This window comes from Haemorhous mexicanus, chromosome Z, assembly GCF_027477595.1.
Source record: "Haemorhous mexicanus isolate bHaeMex1 chromosome Z, bHaeMex1.pri, whole genome shotgun sequence".
In the NCBI taxonomy this organism is placed as follows: domain Eukaryota; kingdom Metazoa; phylum Chordata; class Aves; order Passeriformes; family Fringillidae; genus Haemorhous; species Haemorhous mexicanus.
Genome location: NC_082381.1, coordinates 77,203,742 through 77,225,251, shown reverse-complemented (window position 1 = coordinate 77,225,251; position 21,510 = coordinate 77,203,742). Strand labels below are relative to the sequence as shown.

At 40.2% G+C, this 21,510-nt stretch overlaps 1 protein-coding gene across 4 annotated transcripts in view; it reads right to left on the bottom strand.

The window, feature by feature from the left end:
* Positions 1-21,510, bottom strand: part of LIFR (LIF receptor subunit alpha) — an 87,055-nt gene that overhangs the window by 32,500 nt on the left and 33,045 nt on the right. The window contains exons 1-3 of one of the 4 annotated variants that reach the window (XM_059836756.1): positions 20,757-20,836; positions 20,290-20,337; positions 651-805 (exon numbers count right to left, since the gene is read on the bottom strand). In XM_059836756.1, coding sequence (XP_059692739.1) covers positions 651-732 — 82 coding nt within the window. In that variant the 5' untranslated portion in view covers positions 733-805; positions 20,290-20,337; positions 20,757-20,836. Of the gene's footprint in view, positions 1-650; positions 806-8,810; positions 8,909-20,289; positions 20,351-20,756; positions 20,875-21,510 lie in introns of those variants that run through there. The other 3 variants (XM_059836757.1, XM_059836758.1, XM_059836759.1) reach the window with 3 other exon arrangements.

Below are 21,510 nucleotides of genomic sequence, written 5' to 3'. Positions count from 1 at the left end.
AACTGTTAAACAACTGCTATATTTCACATCTGTAGGCATTCTTCTTAAATTTTTATTGCTTGCATGTCTGGCAAGTATTTTAAAACTGTTGAATGATTTGTGTGCCTGATTAGACAGCCACAGACTCAGAGACTTTAAAAGGTACCTGAGATCTGGATTTATACTCACGTGTATAACAGAGGCAGCTGCCTCTTTCCACAATACCCGTTCCTTGCCTAGACTAATAAGCAGGCTTTGGGCCAATGGCAAAACCACAAGCTTTGATTTTAACATAATGAGTTTTTTGCTTTCCTCCATGTCATACATGGAGGGCAATTAATGACAGAAAGACAGTTAATGATAACGTGTGAAATGGTTGAAGAGAGTTAACATATACAGCAAAAAGGTTTCAATGCAGACTTTTACACCAATGCATATGCAGACTATCAGTGGTACTATGAAGAATTTAACACCCAGTTTTGCACTGGTTTCCAAGAGGCTGCTGGGTGGAAAGCAGAGACCAGGCCTGGCACTGCCTCCATCCCTGGGATGGTGTGGGGCCACAGAGATGATGGGTTTTGAACATACATATAGTAGGAAAGCAATGCAATTACAAGGTACAGCAGCTACTGAAAGAAAGGAGTTAGTGAATTACATTGCAATAAACTTACCTATCTCTTGGCTATATATTAAGCTTCTTAAGCATAAAACAGCTAGTGCTAAAAGGCAGCGGAGGCTAGAGTTCTTCCACATTCTTCTACTGTTTGTTTTAAGAATAGCAGCTTTAATCAGGAGTAAACGTCATCTTCCAACAAGCTGGTCAGTTCTAAAATTAAATACAGAAATAAAACATAAAAAAGACCAAAGTTTTAAATTCTGACCTGGTATGCCACAAATGCCACTTTTTGTTCCATATACTCTTCTTCCTCAGTAATGTTCCCAGGCATAGCAATTCCTTTTCCTTCATCTGGCAAACAAACCTCTTCTCTGTTACAACTCCTAGATTCATGCATTTTCTCTAAGACATTTCCTCAAGAATCATAGACATATAAAACTCTACAGTTACTAAGTACATGGCAGAGTATTCTCCTAGGATAAGCCTCTTCATCTTAGATGAAATGCCCTATCTACAAAGGATATTGTATACCATGAATGGAAATGTCCTCTGATTAATTTATGCACTTAAGACCAAACACACCATCTGTTTTCTTCCTTCCTCTGCTCAATTTTCAAAAAGCTTCTTCTTGAAAGAAGCTTTCTTTTTTCCTCTGCTCCGTTTTTTGTTTTCTTCTTTCCTCTGCTCAGTTTTCAAAAAGCTGTGATTCAAAGCTATGGGATCCCTGAGACACTGCAGAACCAGATCTGATCATCCAGGATCACTGGTTCAATCCAGTGATCCAGTGTTAACTAATAATCCCTGGAGGAAAAATAATGGAGGAAAAAAAGTGAGCCATTTCTTTATCAAAAAATATTTCTTGCTGTAACTATTGACCTTAGAGTAAAAACTTATCTGGAATATTATGTTTAGTGTGTTCATTGAGGATTTAACAAGTTTTTTGTTTTAAAAAGAGAAGGTCAGATGTTCAGCAGGACCCTACTGAACTCTGTTCCACCCACACATCAACCACTGTCAGATTTTGCTCTCAAAAGGGAAAAACTGCAGGAAAACCTATCTAAAAGCTGAGTCAATACCTGTTGCATGGTTTCCCCGCTACCTGAAATCTGTGAAGACATAAGCACCCTTCCAGAGACAATGTAGCCAGAGGTCTTCTCAGCAACTAACAGCAGGAGCTGGGTCATTTTCATGTTAGAATATGATCAAGTCTACCTGTCCTACAGAGCAGCTTTGTTCCCATTTTATCCAGGATCCTATTTTGAAAGGCTCCTGACCTTGACTCAGAAATATCTTCCAAAGCCAGAAGAACACCATCAGAATAACAAAATCTGTCTAAAAGTCTCTGTAATTTTAAAACAAACCTCTTTACACTGAAGTTCCCTGCCCCACCAGGTCTGTGCTCCCTCATGCCCTGTATTTTTATGGGCTTGGCTTTTTTTTTGGTTGGTTTTTTTAAGGAATCTTCCCTTAGGGTACAGCTGAAAATGCATGAAATGCTCTCCTGTCCATTACCAATCTGCACAGTGTGAGGAGAAACACAACAGCACTATGCCAAATAATCCAGAGGTGCTCACAAGAGGCCATTTCTCTTCTTTCTCTTGGTCTGCAATAACTAGGTTGAAGGAAAAGTCCAGGCAGCACAAGAGACGAGAGAAATGCTATAGTCAAGACCACTGTTACATATGTAGGGGCACCCATAAAGTAATTATTTTAGTAATTATTTTAATTTCAGCCTGTTCTCAAATCTCTTGAAAACCTCACAAAACACATAATAATTTAAGATACCCTGCCCCCAGAGAATATTTTTCATATATTTCTAATTTGTAATATCCATGCCGTGCAGCTTGTTAAAAGCCAAATCAGGAGCAGAGGTTGACAAATCCAGGAAAAGATGAATCAAGAACCAACCAGCACATAAAATATATCAATCTCTGTGCCAAATTCGCCCTCTGCATTCTGGTATATCTCAGGGTATTCATATTGTATTTCTCCATGTTATTAATGAAAACATGGAATGTTCTCTCCAGGTTTCAACATTGCTCACAAACCTCTAACTTTGTAAAAAGTGTTCCGACCACTGAGACAGGCCTGGGAGTAACGTGAATAAAATGACCGATTTCTATTTCAGTCTATGAAGTATATGTAAATTTTATCTGTTTCTGAGGACTTCTTTAAAGGTTATTTCCAGTTTGCAGAAAAGTCCAAACCCAAAATTTCAAGCTCTATGGCACAATAAATTGACAGTCTATCAGCTGGTAAAGTTGAGGAAACATTAAAAGGCACTGATGCCACTTGAAGGAGAGAGAACTGAGCAGTGATGTTAATTAATTCTCAAGACTTTCATATTAATCCCAAGTCTCTAAACACATTACCTGTGTAGATACACGCAAAACCCGCTTAGTCTTGTCAGGTTTATGAGGCAGATTCAGCAACTACATGTGTGTGTGTATTTTATGGAAATTTGGTTTTTTGCACCTCTTTCAACACGTAGCTCACTGAGTTGTCCTCCTCCTGCAGAAGTTTCAAGAGTAACATCATAGCAGTGCATTACAAGAAATCTGAGTCATACCAAGTTTTCCTAACTCAAGCACAGTTTTAATTTCAGTTTCAGAGTCAGGCACAGAAGTGAACCTATGTTCTCATCCAGGGTATGATGAGAGTTTTGTAAACCATGATCTTTTGTAACAAAAATAAACTCCCTAGCTCTTATGTTCTTATTCACAATTTATAACTTGCTGAAAAGTTGGCAATTAGAAGCCACATGTCACATAATTAAATGCCATTAGTCAGGAGAAAAGATTCCCATTTATAGGCTTGTTTTAATTAAAAAGTTACAAAATAACTGAAGTACTTTAAAAATAGGAAGTTTACTTTCTTTAGATGAAAGCTGCCTTCCATCAGTTCAAGACTAACTCAAACAAGGCATGGATGTTTTTCCTTACCCTGAAAGATATGAAAAGCATATTATCTTCTAGACAGAGGTACTCTTAGAATCAGGGATATTTATTTAGGACAAGAAAGCCCGATATTGTCAGAAGAAGGTAAAACCTTGACCATAGTTGCCTGGAGTGCAATCAGAGCAGTTGTAGTGTAAAGGCATATTTAGTAACAAGGCCTTGTTTTTAAAAACAGTATGAAGGGTGTTAAGTCCATTGTCTCCACCAGAAAAAGCTACTGGAATTAAACCATTTTTAACAGATGTCCATCTTAAAAAATAACACATCCCATAAAAATATCAATTCTTTGGGCAATATATTCATGTCACTTCACTGGCACTATCATCAGCATTCCAAATGCGCTCCATAACTATCTCTTGGTCCATTTTAAGCACATTACTTTGTCCTATCTCCAGCAGACAAAGAACAGTTTATCCTCTGCCCTGCAGCAACCTCTTACATAGAAGATGACTGATATCAGATCTCCAATAGCGCCTCCCTTAAAAACTCCAATTTTTTTCACCATTTCCCAGTCTCAGTTTTTAGATTTCTAATCATTCCTGGAATAAACATTTCTCCGTGAACTAAAGCTGCTATATCTACAGTTTTGAAACATCTCTGTCCTGAGGCCTGAGCATTATCAAGAACAATGAAGGAACTTTCCTAAGGCAAACCTATGTGTTTACACAGCCCATGACATATTTGCTTTCTCCTACATTCAGACCTTGTTGACTCAATATCAGTGTGTGATCCAGCCTCAGACACTGTACAAAGCTGCCACGTAGCTGTTTATTTAGTACTTCAGACTCCAATCTCATCCTCAAACAGATTGCAAACCTCCTGACTGAGCGTGAGTGTGTTTGCACAGCAAATTCACCTTAAATTCTTTGCCTGAAAAGGTCTTTCACTTTTGAAATTTTAAAATATGGAAAGAGCCTCCCATAAATCTATGCTAGAAAAATTGTGGGTGCATACAGAAAGTATTCACATGTAAATTCCTGCCGTAACAACAGCAGACATGAATGACAGGCTTCAGTGTAAACTGCCCTTCTTTAAGAGCAGCTACTACAAGCAGTATTCCATAATAAGTGTTGGAAGGTACCGCACATGGAAATGCCCTGACTTCTGCCCAGGGCTTTATGTCATGCTACCCTTGCACCTGTGCTCAGAAAAAAGAAATTCTGAATTTCTTTTTAAACAGACAAGGTAGCAAAAGAACAGTTAGATTCAGATTCTTAACCATTGAAGCCATCAGTTGGTGGCCAGTATTTAAAAGAGGTCAATAGTCATCATGGACTTTTAAATGACTTTTAAAAGACATTTTGATGCAGTTGGTGCATCTATGCACTGTATCTATCTGTAATGATCAGATAGATCAGAAAGGGAAAAGTACTCCAAGACAATAATGGGAAAATATGTACAGACAGATTTGCTTCAAAACCTTGTCAGCTGTAAAAAAGGTAGAAGGTTCTGTGACAGAGTAATGAGGGCAGCTAAGATATCACCAGCCTCTTTAGACTTAACCTCTTAAAGGGGAAAGCAGAAAATAACTGGTATGGCTCTTTCTGACTGTATTTGTTATTACTTATTTCTTGGCTTAACTGGCTCTGTGTATCTTTTTTTTTTTTAAGCATAGCTGACCAAATGCTCAATTCTCTTAAAAAAAAAAGTATTTTCTCAGTCAGTTGTAACAGACCAGTTCTCTAAGCACAGAAGTTCTTCAAAGCTTTGTTGTACTTTTGAGTTTTCTGGTCTCTGAATATATTTCATTGTCAAGTGCTTAGAAACCACTTTGAAAACAAACAAACAAAACAGCTAAAGAAAAAAAAAAATCAATAATCTTTCCAGCCTGCTTTCTGCCTGCAGCCTGATCTGACAGTCACAAGCCTCCAGATACATTTTTTTTAAATGTCTATGAATTGAGGATTAGTTGCCAAAGTTTTTATATATATAATTCTGCTCCAGAAGCAGATACCTGAAAATAAATGGTTAAAAAGTCAGCTTATACAAAAGGTTTAGGAAATTAAGTGAAGAAGTGTAGATGAAACCATGAAATCGGTAAAAATATAGGTAGTAAAGGCAAATGAAGAAGTCTCTTTGTCAATAAATTTTCTCAAGTTAAAATTTTTATATTGCCTCCACAGCTAAAGGCATCATAATAATTTACAACCAAATGGGGCGTTACAAGCTCTCAAGGAATTATTATACAGCATACCACCAAAATATTTTACAAAATGATAAGAGGCTGCATTTCTGGCAATACTAGCCATCATCCCAAATACTATCAGGCAGAAATGCAGGTGCTATGTATGTGCCTAGATGAAGCCTTTCTAGAAGAAAAATTACTCTGCTCAGCAAGTGGAGAAAGATCATTTTACTTGTCTCTGCTGAAGATTAGTAATTCAGCCTTCAAAGTGAAAGAAAACACACTCACATCCAGGTAAAAATGCCTATATCAAGTTATGCATTCTACTGTTGCCAACTGAAAGCTTCCAAAAAAATTCCCCTATCTGAAAAACCATGCCAGAAATACACATTTCTGGGAAACCAAGCAAATGGCCAATACAGCTGACAGTAAAGGCAATGAACACAGAAACTGAAGATGAACTGCCTTTCTTTAGCACAGCTGATCCCACAGGCTTCAGTCTTTGACTTTAAAGCTAGCTGAGTAATAAAAAAAAAAAAAAAAAATTAATAAGATTTATTTGCAGGAGAGGGAATTTGGCTGTTTTTCAATAGAGTACATTCTTCCACCTCCTTGAAAAAATTTCCAAAGTTGAGACAAAAATCTCTAGTAATCTAGATGCAGGCTTTCCCTCTCTGTTTTATAACATGGCACTATTCCACTTTATAAAAGATTTGCAGGACATGAATCACTAAAACTTGTTTATAAACGGAGACTGAGTCCCATTTGGGAATCTGGCTTTCCCCATTTCTGAAGAATTAATTTAAAAATCTGCTATTTCTTTTTCTGAAAGCTGATAAAATAATTTAAGTTTCCTATCTGCACCAAATGTCTTCTAATCTGCAGCGGTAGAAAAGAAAACAAAGACAGGGTGTTAATATATTACACAGTACATGTGCAGGAGTACACAAGGCCAAACTTACAGTCCTGTGAGACATTTGTTTTGTTAGGGTCTTTTTCCTGTCAAGCATAAGAAGAAAAATTCCTTCCTCACTGCTTCCTCTAGCTGCCAAACAGCAGCATCATGTCTGAGATACCACAGTTAATCTTGCAGGCACCCCCCGCCTGCCTCAGCAAGAAGTGAGAAGTCAGAAGGCAAGCTCAGTGCAAGGATCAACACTTCAGCATTTCATTTTCAAAGCTCCTGGTCTCAAGCACCACCTACAGACACAAACATTTTAGCAAGACATTTTACCAACAGGGGTAAAAGTGCACCCCAGACGGAGTAAGTATGTCACCTATCTCAGCTTCTAAGGCCAACTTGCAACTGCACCTGCATTCCAGTATTTTTACTTCTTCCTTTTTTTTTTTTTTTTTTTTTCCTGATTCCGGGACTGTTAGACGCTATGGAAATACAAATAAGCAAGCTGCAGACTGGGAAAGCTGCAGGGTATTTCCAGGTGGCACTCTGCATGAGAAGCACCTTTCCCTGGCAAGGGCATGAGATGACAAATTCATGAACAAGCACCACAACTCAAGGATGATTTTAGTAAAGCATTTAGCACATGTTGGAGAGCACAATAGAAATTGAGAAACTCAGGACCTGCCTTTTCATAGAAAGGAAAATATGTAGCAGAAGCAGATATCAAATACTTCATATTTGAACAATGTATACAATTTTGAGATGGATTTGGAAAGTACAATGGAAGACTCCTTCATGTTACTCATGTAAACCAAAAAAACATCACCAAACAATAACAAGACAGAGACCACTGGGAAGAATACCCCTGCTGGGACTGATGAGTTGGAGAGAAAAAAGCACAGTGATACTGAAGAGGTAGAGCAGTCAGGCAAAGCAGTGGACTGAAAGGGCAATAAAAAGCAAAGAAACACTGATGATATTTTTATACCACAATCAAAAGGCAACTTACAAGGTGACTTTTCTTGTTTTTCATGCAAAATATGCATTTTGGACACGTTGCCTTTTGCTCTCATTGATTTATGCCTGTTTTCAATTCAACTGTATGCTAACTTTAAAACTCTTAGTCCTACTAGAGTAATTTTTTTCATGTATTGTTCAGTTTTCCTAGCATGAGATTTTTCAGAAGAATGAGGACACTTTCAAAGGAGAACTGGGTGTCTCACTCCTGATTTTGGAAGTTCTTGCCATATCAATTAGTCATCAAGTACATGTTTAAAGGCAAGCACACCAATGACTACTAGGAGCACAGCACTGCTCTCCAGATGGTAACAACAAAAAACAAACTCTTCTGAGAAACACAGTGAAGCTGAATACTACCAAAAATAGACTAAATATGTTTTGGGATATTTGCAAGCCTGTTCATGATTTATTGTTGTTACATATTAGGACAATATTATAGATTATCCCAAGGCCTTATTAGACATCAGAAAAGGCACGCTAGAAAGGTCTGGACTGCAGTACAGTAGAGGTTGACTTCACTCTGCAGCCATTTCCTCAGCAGGGTTTCTCCATCCAGATGCTGAGTTTTTCCAAGTTTGTAAGAACACCATATGCTGAGATCTCACCTCCTTGTCCTCACTCAAGTGAACTTGAATAATGTGTTCAAAGGTTACTGCAAGGGTGAGGGGACAACACATTATCAGATAAGCCCAGCTTCCTTAGGAAGTCAGCTCAAATTAACAAGCACAGATTCTCCTGCCATAGTGGTGCAGATGGAAAACACCTAATCATCTGAACAAAGAACAAAGCAAAGGGGTGAAGGTTAAGGGATGCTACTGGCCAAAAGAGAATTTTTGATCTTCTAGGTTATTGTGCTGTGCAGAAGGAAACATCTCAGAGTCACTTACACACTTGCATTTTAACCCATTCAAAAATTTTCTTGATACTTACTACAACTAGCAAATTATTATTGTATGGAGACGAAGGATGTACTTTAATAAATCTGATTCAGCTACACACATTTCCTGATATGCTTGAATTTGGTGACCTCATGATCAACACACTTCCTCGAATTCTTGTGCTTTGCAACACAGCATGGAACAAGCACAGTGAGCAAATGCACCCAAGTCTGATTACTAAAAAATACCTCTTATCGTGACTCCAGTGGCTATCCACTATGCCTTTTCAATACTTAATACAGGTGCAAAGCATAGAAAAAAAAAATGCACCCACCTTTTTTTTTTTGTCCAGTACATAAACCAAGAATCCAATGAAAACATACAGAGAAGTTTCCACTTCTGCAGTGCTTATTGCATTTTACTGACATGTAACTGGAAGAAAATATTATCTAATTATTTCAAAGCACTTTTCAGTTTTGGAGAATACTGTTAGCCACTGTCTAGTTCTCAAAACAGCATGTTTTCAGAGGAAAATGTCAACTGCCCACATTGTCAGCTGCACTTTACTCAATGTCAGGTTCAAGGGCCAGACCACATCACTCAGTCTTTACAAAGACTGCCGAATAAAAAATTGCTGTTCCTTAGAACAGTCATGTTATCTGCATAATACTGTCCCTGCCAGTTTTCTTCATCTCATACACTGTTGTGAATTCACAAACATTTAAGAAGTGGACCTTATTAATGAGAGTTTATTTTCCTTTATCTGGAAATGTCCAAAAACTTATTTTGAACTATATGACCTTTAATCTCCTTTCCATCACAGGAAAAGCCTAATTAGTTTTATAAGAGAACACCGATAATTACTGAAGCAATTCCAAGTGTGGTTTTTTTAAAAATTGGCAATGACCCAAGGGCTGGAATCCTTCATTGTTTACAATAAAACCTGTGGTATTCAAATTATTTTTAAGGTACAATGAACCAAGTCCAAAGAAAGTCTCTCTTCACGTATACAAAGAGCACAAAAATAGATGAAATGCTGAAATGCAGCTTTCACATTAAATAATATATTGAGAATAAAGAACAACAGTTACGTAATATCCTTTTAGAGTGAATGTAAGGAATAAGAATCACTTACGAGAAATAAATTGATTTTTTCTTACTGATCAAGGAAATGGGCAATTCTTGAAACTACAGATCTATATTTTCTGACAAATTCCTGTTGCACTAATCTTTATTGAGACTAAAAGCTCTCAAGACCGGTTGTAGTTCCTCACTTAATAAGTATCTGACACTTCACATGAAGACATACTACAGCATGTTATCATGTATGACTACCCTTCTACTGGGGAGGGCAAATACTTTCCGCTCTCCTCTGCACACAAATGGGCCCTCAATGCTGCCATTCCCCTTCCAATCCTGACAAAGGAGAAAGGTCTACAATACAGCAGGACATTATCAGAACAAGTCAGTCCATGTATAATTACATAGGAGTTGTATTTCCTTAGTTTATTTCCTTCACATGCGGTTTTAATTGCACTTTGTTACCCCTGGACTTTTTCACTTATGCATATATACATGCATATCCATTCTTCTAAGGTGGCAAAGTGTGAGAATTAAGTACTCAGCAAATACTGGCTTCTAGTTAATATACTGGAGATGGTCTCTCTCCTAATTAAATTTCATAGACACAGGCTACAAGAAATTTGTGTTAACCACACAGTCCATACACGTACATGGGCTCACTCTCATGCCTACTTATGGTAACAGTACTCCCTCATTCTCTTGCTGCTCACAGCTTCCACTGGAGCCAGAGACCCAAAACACACGCAGGCACACTAATCCAGCTTTCTGAGGGCAACACGACTCCTCCTTTTCTGCTCTGCTCCTCTCACAGAGGTCCCTGCAAAGAGTTTACAGTCCACTTGCACATCTTGTAGCAGCACAGCAACCCAGTGCCTCAAAATAAATTGACTCTTTTTTTATGTTATTCTTTCTACCCATCTAATAGACTTTGATGCTGCCAAGAAACATACAGCCTCACCTCAGTTTTAGTGTGCTCCTTACCCCCTGTACAATGCAGCACTTTCTTAAGTGTATTGCCCTAACTAAAACAAACCACTTATTGCAATGTGAGAGGCACAAGATGTAGTTGTTTTACAAATAAATTAACACCCAGCTTTCAGTTTCCAATAATTTAGACTGATCATTCTGTTTAGGCAGCACATGGTCTGAAAAGAAAACATGAAGGAAAGTTCAACTTTTCAATTTTTGCTAAATGACCGTAAATAGAATTCAAATATAGACTGAAATATCTTGGTCCACCAAAAAACATGCTGAAAATTCCAACGTTTTTCAGAATAATATAAATGAGAAGTTTATTTTTTTTTTTTCTGTTGAATGGATTTTTCTATCTTAGAAAGTTTATTTTCCTTGATGTAAAAAAACCTAGCAGGCCTTTAGGTGTTTCATTGAGGGTCTCTGAATAGAAAATACTGCTATAAAAATACTTTTCAGGAATGTTGTCCTGATTTCAACAGGGATAAATAATAAAGGCAACTGTGCACCATTAAAATAAAGCTCAGAAAAAGAAACAAAGCAATGAAGACATGAACATTTTAAAATAATACACATGATGGCTAGGATCCACAATTTTTACTGCTGTAAAGTAAAACAATGCTTTTCTGCAATTTCTTTTAAAAGTTAAGAAAAGCAGAAAATTGAGTCCCTGTAAATAACCCACCAGCAAGTGCTGAGACAGCAGCATCTGCAAAGGTAGTGATGCTGCACCTCATTTAAAATTGAAAGCAGCTCATTATAAGATTGAGACTGCTACTAATAGGACATAGAGTGAGTCAGTTTCACAAGTCTCTTCTGACATGATTTATTGTTAGGATAAGAAAACTAAACAGAAATTTTCAAGACCATGTCTCACATTTTCACATCCCTTTCACATGGCCATCATTATAGCATCTGTAACTTGCATCTGCCTCTTCTCCCTCAATCCTCCCTTGGAAGTGAGATTCACCTCCTGAAGCTCTCTTCTGTTTTTCTCTTCTGAAAGGTGACTATAAAAAAGGGCTAAGGAGAGGAAAAAACACCTTGGATTTTACACACACAAGTCATTCCAACTTTTCTATCTACGCTTAACAGGGTTCTTCCTTCCTGCTATTATTAGTAAATCTCACAGTTTACTTCTCTCAGCATTTAGCTGGCAGATAAAGCACAAAAGAAGAAGGATTTCTTACTTATTAGCTTCTGACACCAATAAATTCTGTATACCTACACAGAAGAATGGAAAAAGCTCTTCCTGTGGAAGGTTGTTCATCACATTTTTCATGCATTGTTGCTGATATGTTAAACTTTTTTGTTTCACAAGTCAGCAACGAAGCAGCTATTGTTTCCAAAGTGCTGAGCAAGTCCGACCGCGGGAGCAAGAGACGTGCGACAATTCTCAATGGTCTCTCTGGTGCCTGCAGACTGAGGCAGCCAGACATAGGGAAGAAAAGGCAGGGGAAAGGGGAACCTGAAGAGCTGGAGAACTCAAATGTGGGTGTAGTTATATGAATCAGAAATTCTCTTTCAATTTGTTTTTAGTTTCTATTCCAGTATTCTATTCCTTAGGAAAAATTCTGCTCTTCATCAATCTAGTCAGATCTATCCAGACACACTGCACACAATGCACAAGGCCAAGCACATCCATACAAGTTCACCTGTCAAAATCCACAGACTGGCAGAACATTTAATTTTATTGTATGAAACACCAACACATAATTTTTTTTATTCCTTGTGTGAAATATTATTCTACAAAAGCTCGTGCCAATCTCATCACGAAGCAAGTCATTAGAACTCACAAAGCATTACACAAATAGCACCACCTAAAACATCTTTGGAGAGTACTCTGCTTTTCCCATTTCTGCAACTTCCCATACTAAAGAGCTATTCACAGAATCTGCACACGAACTATAAATACAAAATATATTTAGATGCCAATACATATGCCTCATAGATATAAGATATATTACTTAAGAATATTATATACAGAAAATTCTTGTAAACCACAGCTAAAGAGCTAAAAAGATCAGATTCCTATGCAGGTACTAGGAACACAAGTGATAAATACCTTATTTTGTCCAAATAAGAAAATTTTAAAAACTAAAACCAAACCAAGTGACTATCATTAAGAATGGCAAAAACTAATGATCATTACTTGAAAAGAAGAGATTGAGTGGAGGCAATTTTACCAATACTTGTAAAATTCTTAAAGTAATCAGCTCATCAAAAAGCTGGGTTTAGATTGCAGTATCTAATTCATGTTAGTTCTCAGGTCTCATGAAACAAGCTGGTAAATGCTATCAGAGATCACCTATGTCCTCTGATGAGAGGATATTTGACAGCCAAGGAGTGATGCCCGTGACTGACTCACTTCAGATTTATGCAAGATAATAAGCCTCCGTAACCACATATATACACAAATTGCTCTGGAATTTCAGAAACACAAGTATATGACTAACTCTAACTTATGAATGAAGGTATGCACAAACTCACATTTTCACTGTTGGCAGGAACCCAACTTCAGGAGCTCCTCCTTAGTCTCCAGTACAGGACAGCTGAATGCCAAACTGCGCATTCACATGAAGCACGTGAAGCTGAAAGACTTATACAAAGCATTGCAAGGAATGCCATACTTCATGAGAAATTATAAGTATACGTTATGTGTTTGAGTGTGTGAAGAGGAAAATTAACACTATTTTGTTGACCTAATTCTACAGCAGCTATTGTAATGCTGAGTACTTGCTCCCATTTCTGTCTACAGTAATCATTGCCCAAATTTCAACCCAGAACTAACTACTGATTAGCAAGTGTGCATACACCAGGGGGAAAGGATAGCAGACAAGAATCTAACGTTTTTCAAGGATGCATTCTTTGCATGTTAACACCAGCTGCACCACTCACTAGTTGAAATATGAGGAAGGAACTGGAAAACGTTCAGTTTTCAAAGTATCAGTTATCACAGCTCAAGCAAATAAATGCATAAAAGATATTGAAAATAAAAGTCCTAACAACTTTTTCTGTATGGATCAAGCTACGTTACAAAAGCCATTGATCCAAGAACACAAGAGAAAAACTAGCCATTCATTAGCAGAGGAAATGGTTTCATCCAGTACAAAGTCGATTTATACTCAGGATCAAATTATTACTCTGAACAGTTTGGGTCTGTTGTTGCAAAGGCTGACACAATATAACTATTTAGTTCAGAGAGATTACTTGGTCACAGCTCTCAACTACCTACACAGAGAAAGGATTTAAACTTAGCTCGCTGTATAAGACACGAGAGGAAATGCCATGTAGTAGACCTCCACTGAAAAGCAAACGTTGTGAAAAGTAAAACTAATTAAGTTTTGGCAAAGATTCTCACCGGAGGAGTGAACTGGTTGAAATAAAAATAAGATTGGATGTATTAATTACTAAGAAATTCTAAATATGGGTTCAATGCAAGTCTTACTGTATTAAAGCCTTTAGTTCACATTACTCCGTCAGACTAGATTAGCACAAATCATGCACAGATCTCACTTTAGAAAGGATTTCAATGGTGAAGGAAGACAATATGAAAGGGACAAAATACAGACTTTGAGGTAACAGTTACAATAAGTGTCAAATAACATCTTGCTGGATTTACATCCAGACCGACCCTGTCTGTTGAAACATGTGGCAACATTTGGTCAAAAATTTCCCATCATCTTGAAAAAAAGAATCACCAATCACCTTTAATTTGGAGAAGGCTGTTCTATATTGGGAATTGTGACAATGCTGCTCTAGCAGATGAAATATGAGTTACGTGCCTTGAGACCTGTGCACTAAAGGCTTCCCACAGCCATGACCTTTGGAAATGTGTGGAGCAGGGGGAAGGAGGGGAAAAGGAAGAGGAACAGGTAGAATCTAGGGAACAGATGTTATTATCCTCACAACTAGGTGAAGCTCTAGAAGAGTTTAACATTTAAGTTCACCTCACACACACAGTACTTCTGTTCTGGTTGCACATAACTCAAGACAACACATAAGTTTATAACAAAAATAAATATTTTTCTTTTTTTTTTTTTTTCCTTTTCTCCCACCTCCTTTCTTTTTTCTGCCTAGGATTAAACATTAGAAGCTTATCTCCTTGGTTTTAGCTCCAGAGTAGCTGTAAAAACCTCAGAGGTCATACGTCTCTTGCCACAAGTGCCGAACTTGATCCAAAACATGAATTATTGTGAAAATTAGTTATAATTGGAATACTCATAACTTACATTCACCCTCTGAACTTCAGAATCTGCAGAAGCTCCACCTATAATACTGACCATTATAATTTTCTTCTGAAGCTCATTTGATTTAGGAAACATTTTTGCCCTGCAGTAATATTCAAAGCAATTATTTGAGAAAGATATTTTGAAGCTCTGTTTCTACACTTAAGAGAGGCCATTAAGCACCCAGTTCAAGAAGGACAAAACCATGATCTGCCATACAAACATAGTTACATCACATGATGAGCAGCACTGCTGTCTTGGCACAAGAGCTTCTGGATGACTGTGCTAAATCCTGTTTGGGAAGGAGAAGGGCTGCCAGGCTAAGGCAGACACTACCAAATAAACCCAAAAGGCAACTGCCCAGACCTGCCTCATGCTGAGCAGAACCAAGACTCTTCTTTCACTTTTCCAAATTTCTCTTTCCTATGGATTCTCCAAGGTATGTGGGATGTGCAACTCTCAAACATGCCTGTAGTTTGAATGCAGCTAATAAAGGAAAAGAAAATATGAATATCAGATATTCTCAGACCACCCTGACGAACTGCAGTGTGGAGGTGTCTTCATCCACAGCCTAAATGCTGCAGAGGGGCTCACCTTCACACTGTTTGAGACCACCCTGACTCAACTAGACAACTTTGCAGCAAGTGCCCTGAGTCACCATCTGGCTTCAAAGCAGCTTTTCCTGTTCTTCTATGTTCAAAGTGTTTGAAATTAAGAAAGAGCAATTTTTAAGGCTTTAGGCTGAAACGTGTGTCATGCCCAAGGGCACATGTGGAGGGCATTCAAGGGCATCAAGCCAGCTGGGAGAGAGCTGGCTTACTCTGCTCACCACCCTAGCCAACCTTGCCACAGGCCACACCCCCACCATCCAGAAAAAATGCTCAGCTGTGCCTGAGTTACATACAGTCTGAGCCTGCATTTCTTCTTGGAGGGAAGTAACTGCTCTATTCAGGGAGCAAAACTAGCTTAAGTGGATGGCTGAGGCCCAGAAGTAAAACATGAACCATTTCTGAGCCAGACTGGCATCGTAAACCACCCTCAACCACCCCTGTTGCTTGTACTTTCATTATACCTTTAAGCAACTTGTGCAATAATGACAAAATTATGCAAGCATAAGAAGCATTCCAGCATACTTTTCAGCAGACAGTGTTTATCACCGTAAGAAAAAACTCAAATACACTGCTTGATTTAAATCTCATGATTATGCACTACAAATTATCAGGCAACCTTGATATGAAACTATCAAGGTTCAGTCAGTATTATAAAGCTGTTATCAGTGCAGCTGTAGGTACAAAGCAAGCACAAATGATGCCTCTATTTTTGGAATATACATATATTCCATAATAAAGTACTTTTTGACTGTTGATCAAAATGCAGCAAGCTATACTGGCAGAGAACACTAGCATAACATTACTCATCAATATAGAACCATTCCCCTCCAAAAAAAAAGAAAACAAACAAACAAAAAAAGCCAAAAATATCTCCAAAAAACTCCACCAAAACCTAATTTCCTAACCAATGACACTGTATCAATGAAACTGGCTGACTGGGGAGAGGATGCTGCAACATAAAATCAACCTCAAGAGAGTACTACTTCATCTACTGAAGGAAATTTCAGGAGACTGAGGCTGTGCTTTTGGTTTTGCAGGAAAATGCCCCTGAATTGCTGAGTATAGGGATGAGAAAGAAGACTTCACCCTGACAACACATGGCCCAACAGAGGGGGGAGGTGGTGCTAAAACCAACCTGCCAACACAGCAGTCCTTCCTCTGCTGTAGGCTCTGCTGAGGGTCTGATTTTTGCCAGGCTAGGAAGTGAGGCAGAAGGAGCAGGGAATTGCCACAGTGCTGTCCTTGTTTCCATGACATGTGCTTTTATAACTTGCGCTCCCAGAGGTAAAAGGCACAATTTGGACTCAACAGCTGACAACTCAGCAGTTCCCTGCCTGTGGGATAAGGGAAAGCTGGTTCTGCTGTAGCAACAGTTGACCTCACTCCAGTGCCAGCTCCAGACAGTGCACAGAAAGGAGGGAGTGCATATGCCCTTCAAAACCTTACACCCTGACCAACATTCATACCAATGGCTTAGGAGCTATTTTTAGCCTAAGCACTTTCTGCTTACAGTGAAACCTGCTACTAGGAATGATTCCAAGAGACAGCAGCAGGGAAAGGCAGACAGCAGTGAAGTGGCCAAAGGCCCTGTTGAGCTTCTGGTGCTTGCAGGAGTTCAAGGACCTTACAGACACACAGCAGCAGGGCTCCCACAGTCTGTAAATGTAGGGACTGCAAATTTTCCAGAGGAAGAAGGATAGCAGTGAGCAGCAAATAAATGATAATGTGTATGAAAAACAGTCCCTGAATATATTTCTCAGGGACAGATAACAACTTCCAAAGATTATTTATTCTAAATTAAAATCTGTTAGTTTGTAAATCAGTATGGAAGGAAGGCATAGAACACAGGGGATTTCTGTTTTCTAGTGATAGATATCCCAGCTGCCCCTCAATACCTCAAAATACAGGTAAGCAAATATGTCTGTTCATCTAGGAATCTATATGTCCCTCATCATTGGAAGAAATCCATATGATTCTGGAAGATCATCCCTGAAGACACTTAAGCATGTATAAAATCCAAATTCTGATGCTTCAACCTTAAAGAGACATGTTTGAAAATCCCACATAGTTTCAGGTAAATTAGAGAGGAAAAATAAATAAAAGGAGTGGTGATGATAAATTTTGTAGGCATCAGCATGCACTGATGCAGACTCATCTTTGACAGGGCCATACCACTTGCCTGATGCTTAAACACTCAAGATTCACAAAGCAACTACTCCCTGCTTGTATCTGCTGATAAAATGAGCACAGAAAAAAAGAATCAGGTTCCAAACAAAAAGCTGGTTTTTTTTGTTTAAAGACATAAGAGAAAAAAGCAGCAGGAATGTTCCCTTTTCTGAGGCAACCCAAGTCACTGCAGCACTTGCGGGGGTATCAGAAACACCTCAGGCTACTCAAAGTGACAGATGAGTCAGGATGAAGACTCCTCCAGCCCTTCTGTCGATTCTGAAGCCTAAGTAACTACTGACTCAGTGCTACACTCACGTCCTTGTGAGATGACATTCACTGGAAGTGCAGGATCATGGTCTCCAGGTTTTGGTCCCAATAATTATTTTCATATTTTACATTAAACCGTTTATGGAACAAAATGTATCAACCAGCTCTGGAGCATAGAGTACTTCTCAAGTCTTAGCTAGAAGCAATTTATTTTTCTTTTTTTTTAGACAAATTTGATGCTTACCAATTAAGAATAATCATAACTAAATCTCAGGGGCAAAAGAAAAACATAATCCATCTGCATCAGCCTTGTGATAAATGCCATTCTGCAAGATAGAGTCAGTATCGACAAACATCTAGGTTGTTTAAATACATCTTTTCATAAAGCACATAATTTGCTGTCAGACACTCAGTGGATTAAGCAATCCAAAATTTATATTCTAAAAGAGATGTTTCTAATACATTTAGAGATTCTGTTCTAGCATTACCCACAGATGTTAATAAATTCAGATATTTTTTAAACATTTTCTAAAGCCCTGGTCTGCATGACACTGAAATAGATGTGACCTTATAGCCAGAGACTGTAACTCAACAAGTGCTTGAAATTAAAGTCCTATGAATACCTGCTAGAGTAGCAGCAGCAGCTTTGCCACCTGTGAAAAAGTCTTCCTTTCTTTGAGACGAGCATCTCCACCCATATGGCTGTTCCCATGTATTCCTGATTTGCCTTCGGCAAGTCTGTGGGAATGCCCTCACCTAAAGTCTCTCCCTTTCCTCAGCACACCTGTAAAGGGATTTTGCCCAATCTAATTCACAGATAATGCTTGCCACTGGTTGCTCTAAGTGACTAAAGTGGTGTGTTTGGAGAGTGCACAATGGAAACTGTTATCACTTAGTAATGCTGATAAAAGTTTGAATAGGTGAAACAGAGATAAGATGAAAGGATGCAAAGACTTAATAAACAGAAGGCAAACAAAATAGGGTGATCTATTGATTCCCTAAAAGTTATATTCCAAACCAGCTCCCACTTAATGATTTGTAAGCTTTCCTTTTGTGACTTTCTGTAATTTTTCCAGGGTAGATCACAGCCCTGCAGTCTACTGAATCGAGTCTGTCTTTTTTTAGACCCCTCCAAAGTAACCTGCAGATCCACCTCCAGCTAATGGCCAGCAACTCATGCTGACAAATAATAACCAAGTGCAGATATGGTGCTTGCTACTCATCCTGTGGATAAACTCGGGGCATTTGCTCCTCTTTCTTCCACATCCAAATCCTTTCCCTCATCAAAGATAATTTTTGTTTTGATCTTGATTCAAATTGTGGCCAAATCCAGAAGACTTCTAGGTCTATTCTCACCTTTATGTACAGAAATCAAAGCTTATCTTTATCACCAAAATCATGCAGTATAAATGGTTGATGAGCTAAGGACAAGCACAGACTTTCTGCGGATCAAGGCATTCATGCATTCTTCCCTGCAGGATGTGCAAAGCTTTATATATAAAGCATGTGGGCACTGATGGGTCAATATCAAAAACCCATACTGCCTCAGCTAGCATTGCCTCATGCTGATTTGAGAAGGAACATGGCATGACACAGAGTTCAATGTTTCTCATAGTTACTAAACCTGCTTAGTCTTATTAGCAGTCTGGGTTCATGCTGTGGGGTTGAACTAAGGGTTTAGGAAGAATTTAAATATTTCTTCTACAGTAAGGAGAAAAGGCAGAATGGACCTCCAGGTGAGATGTCAAAGCCAAGTTACACTGCCTTACTTAGGTAACAAGCTGAGTTTCAAATACAGCTGAAATCAACCCAATTCCCAAGCTCTCCTGAAGGAACTTTGACAGGACATGACCTTGATAATGGAATAGAAATATTTGACTATTTTTACTATGGTAATTTTAAGTGTGAAAGTCTGTCAAAAACAATCAGAGTGACAATTCCTACACAGCAGCTCACTATCCCACTCTCCTCAGTATTAGGTGATTATAATATCTATCCAGATTTTCACTCCCATTCATAGCAAACTTCCCAGGCATTCACCACCAATGACAACTGAAAAACAAAGCAAGCATATAACCAATTCCTACCGAAGTAACACACAGCATGCCAGCACAACATAGTCAATTCAAATTAGACTAACAGACTAATAAGACACACTGAATCTTACGAGGGAATAACGTTCTTCACAGAACTGCCTCAAAGGTTTTCACAGATCGTTTTCAAACACGGTATCTAGACACATTAGAAATCCAATCACTCAGACACGGCTGCCGCTGTGTCAAAGTCCCTGTACAGCCAGTGCGCAGAGAGGCACCCAGCATGTCTGGATGCTCCCCAAACACAGAAGGGTTTTTGGAGTCCCCTATAAGGTCCATTTTTCAAAAGGGTGCTACTTATTAATAATAAAATAAAATAAAATAAAATAAAATAAAATAAAATAAAATAAAATAAAATAACAAAAAGAGGCATAAATAGTATTTACCCGCTGCTCAGTCCTCGAGCCAGCCAACCTGCCGGCCAGCAGAATGAGCTGTTGACAAAACACAGCCTCTATTTAAGTCGCAGGCTCCAGCAGCGGCAGAGAGGAGCCGCCGGTCTCCCCCCGCGCCCCCGAGGGAGGCTGCCGCGGTCTGCGCCCGCAACAGCTCCGACCCCCGCCGCGCCCCCGGCGCCGCCGCCGCCGCCACCGCCACCTGTCCGCAGCCCCGGCCGAGCCCCGAGCTGCACGGCACCAGGCAGGCAGCTGGGGGGGCTCTCCGAAAATCCCCGCCGCCGCGCTGGGTCCCGGTGGGGCTGCCAACCCCCCCTCCGCCCCTCCCGGCCGGCACCTCCCCGGGGCGGGCAGGGCGAAGGAGGGATGGAGGGAACATCCATCATCGCGCCCCTCGGGCCGCCCCCTCCCAGGTGCGAACGGCCGGGAGCGGGCGCCCGGCGCAGTCCCACACTCACCCGGCGCCGCCCGGCCGTGCCCTGAGGGGGCCGCATGCCGCGGGTGCGCGGGCGGTGCGCGGCGCGGCCCAGCTCCGGCGGCAGCAGTGCGCAGCGCCGACAGGAAGGAGGGATGGAGCCGCGGAGGGAGGGAGGGAGGGAGGGAAGGAGGGAAAGAGAGGGAGGGATGGAGGAGCGGGGCTGGCGGGCTGCCCGCGGGAGGAGCCTGCGCTGCGCACCGCCCGCCGCCGCCCCCGGCCCTGCCCCGGGCACCACCGCCTCCCGCCGCCCGGCACGGCCCGGTCCGGCCCCGCCGCCGCAGCCCCGGTGCTGCCGTGCCGAAGGTGCCCGGCGCTGCGGGCTGACGGCGCCCTTGGCCGTGCGGTGGGGCCGAGCTGCCGGGGACGCTGCAGCGCCGGCGGTGTGGCTGGGTCCCCCGCGGGCTGTGGCGAGTGTGCTGCGGGGAGGGTGAAGGCGCGGATCTCATCTGAGCCTCTCGGGTTTTCTCTCTGACGCGGTCAAATACCCTTCAGAGAAAAGCACCTTGAATACTTCCAGCGTGCCAGACCTCCAGGGTTGGACGCGGTGGGCCTGGCTCCACAGATGCAGGCGATTCTTGACTCATTTTATCTTTGTATTTGCCACTAGTTTTTGAGGTCTGAGACTTGACCTCCAACATTTCTTTGAAGCCACAACTGTTGCATGTCAGCCTCTCTTGTAAATTAAACTTGAAATCCTCACAATCCCGCAGTCTCAAGAGTCGGGCAATTTTAAA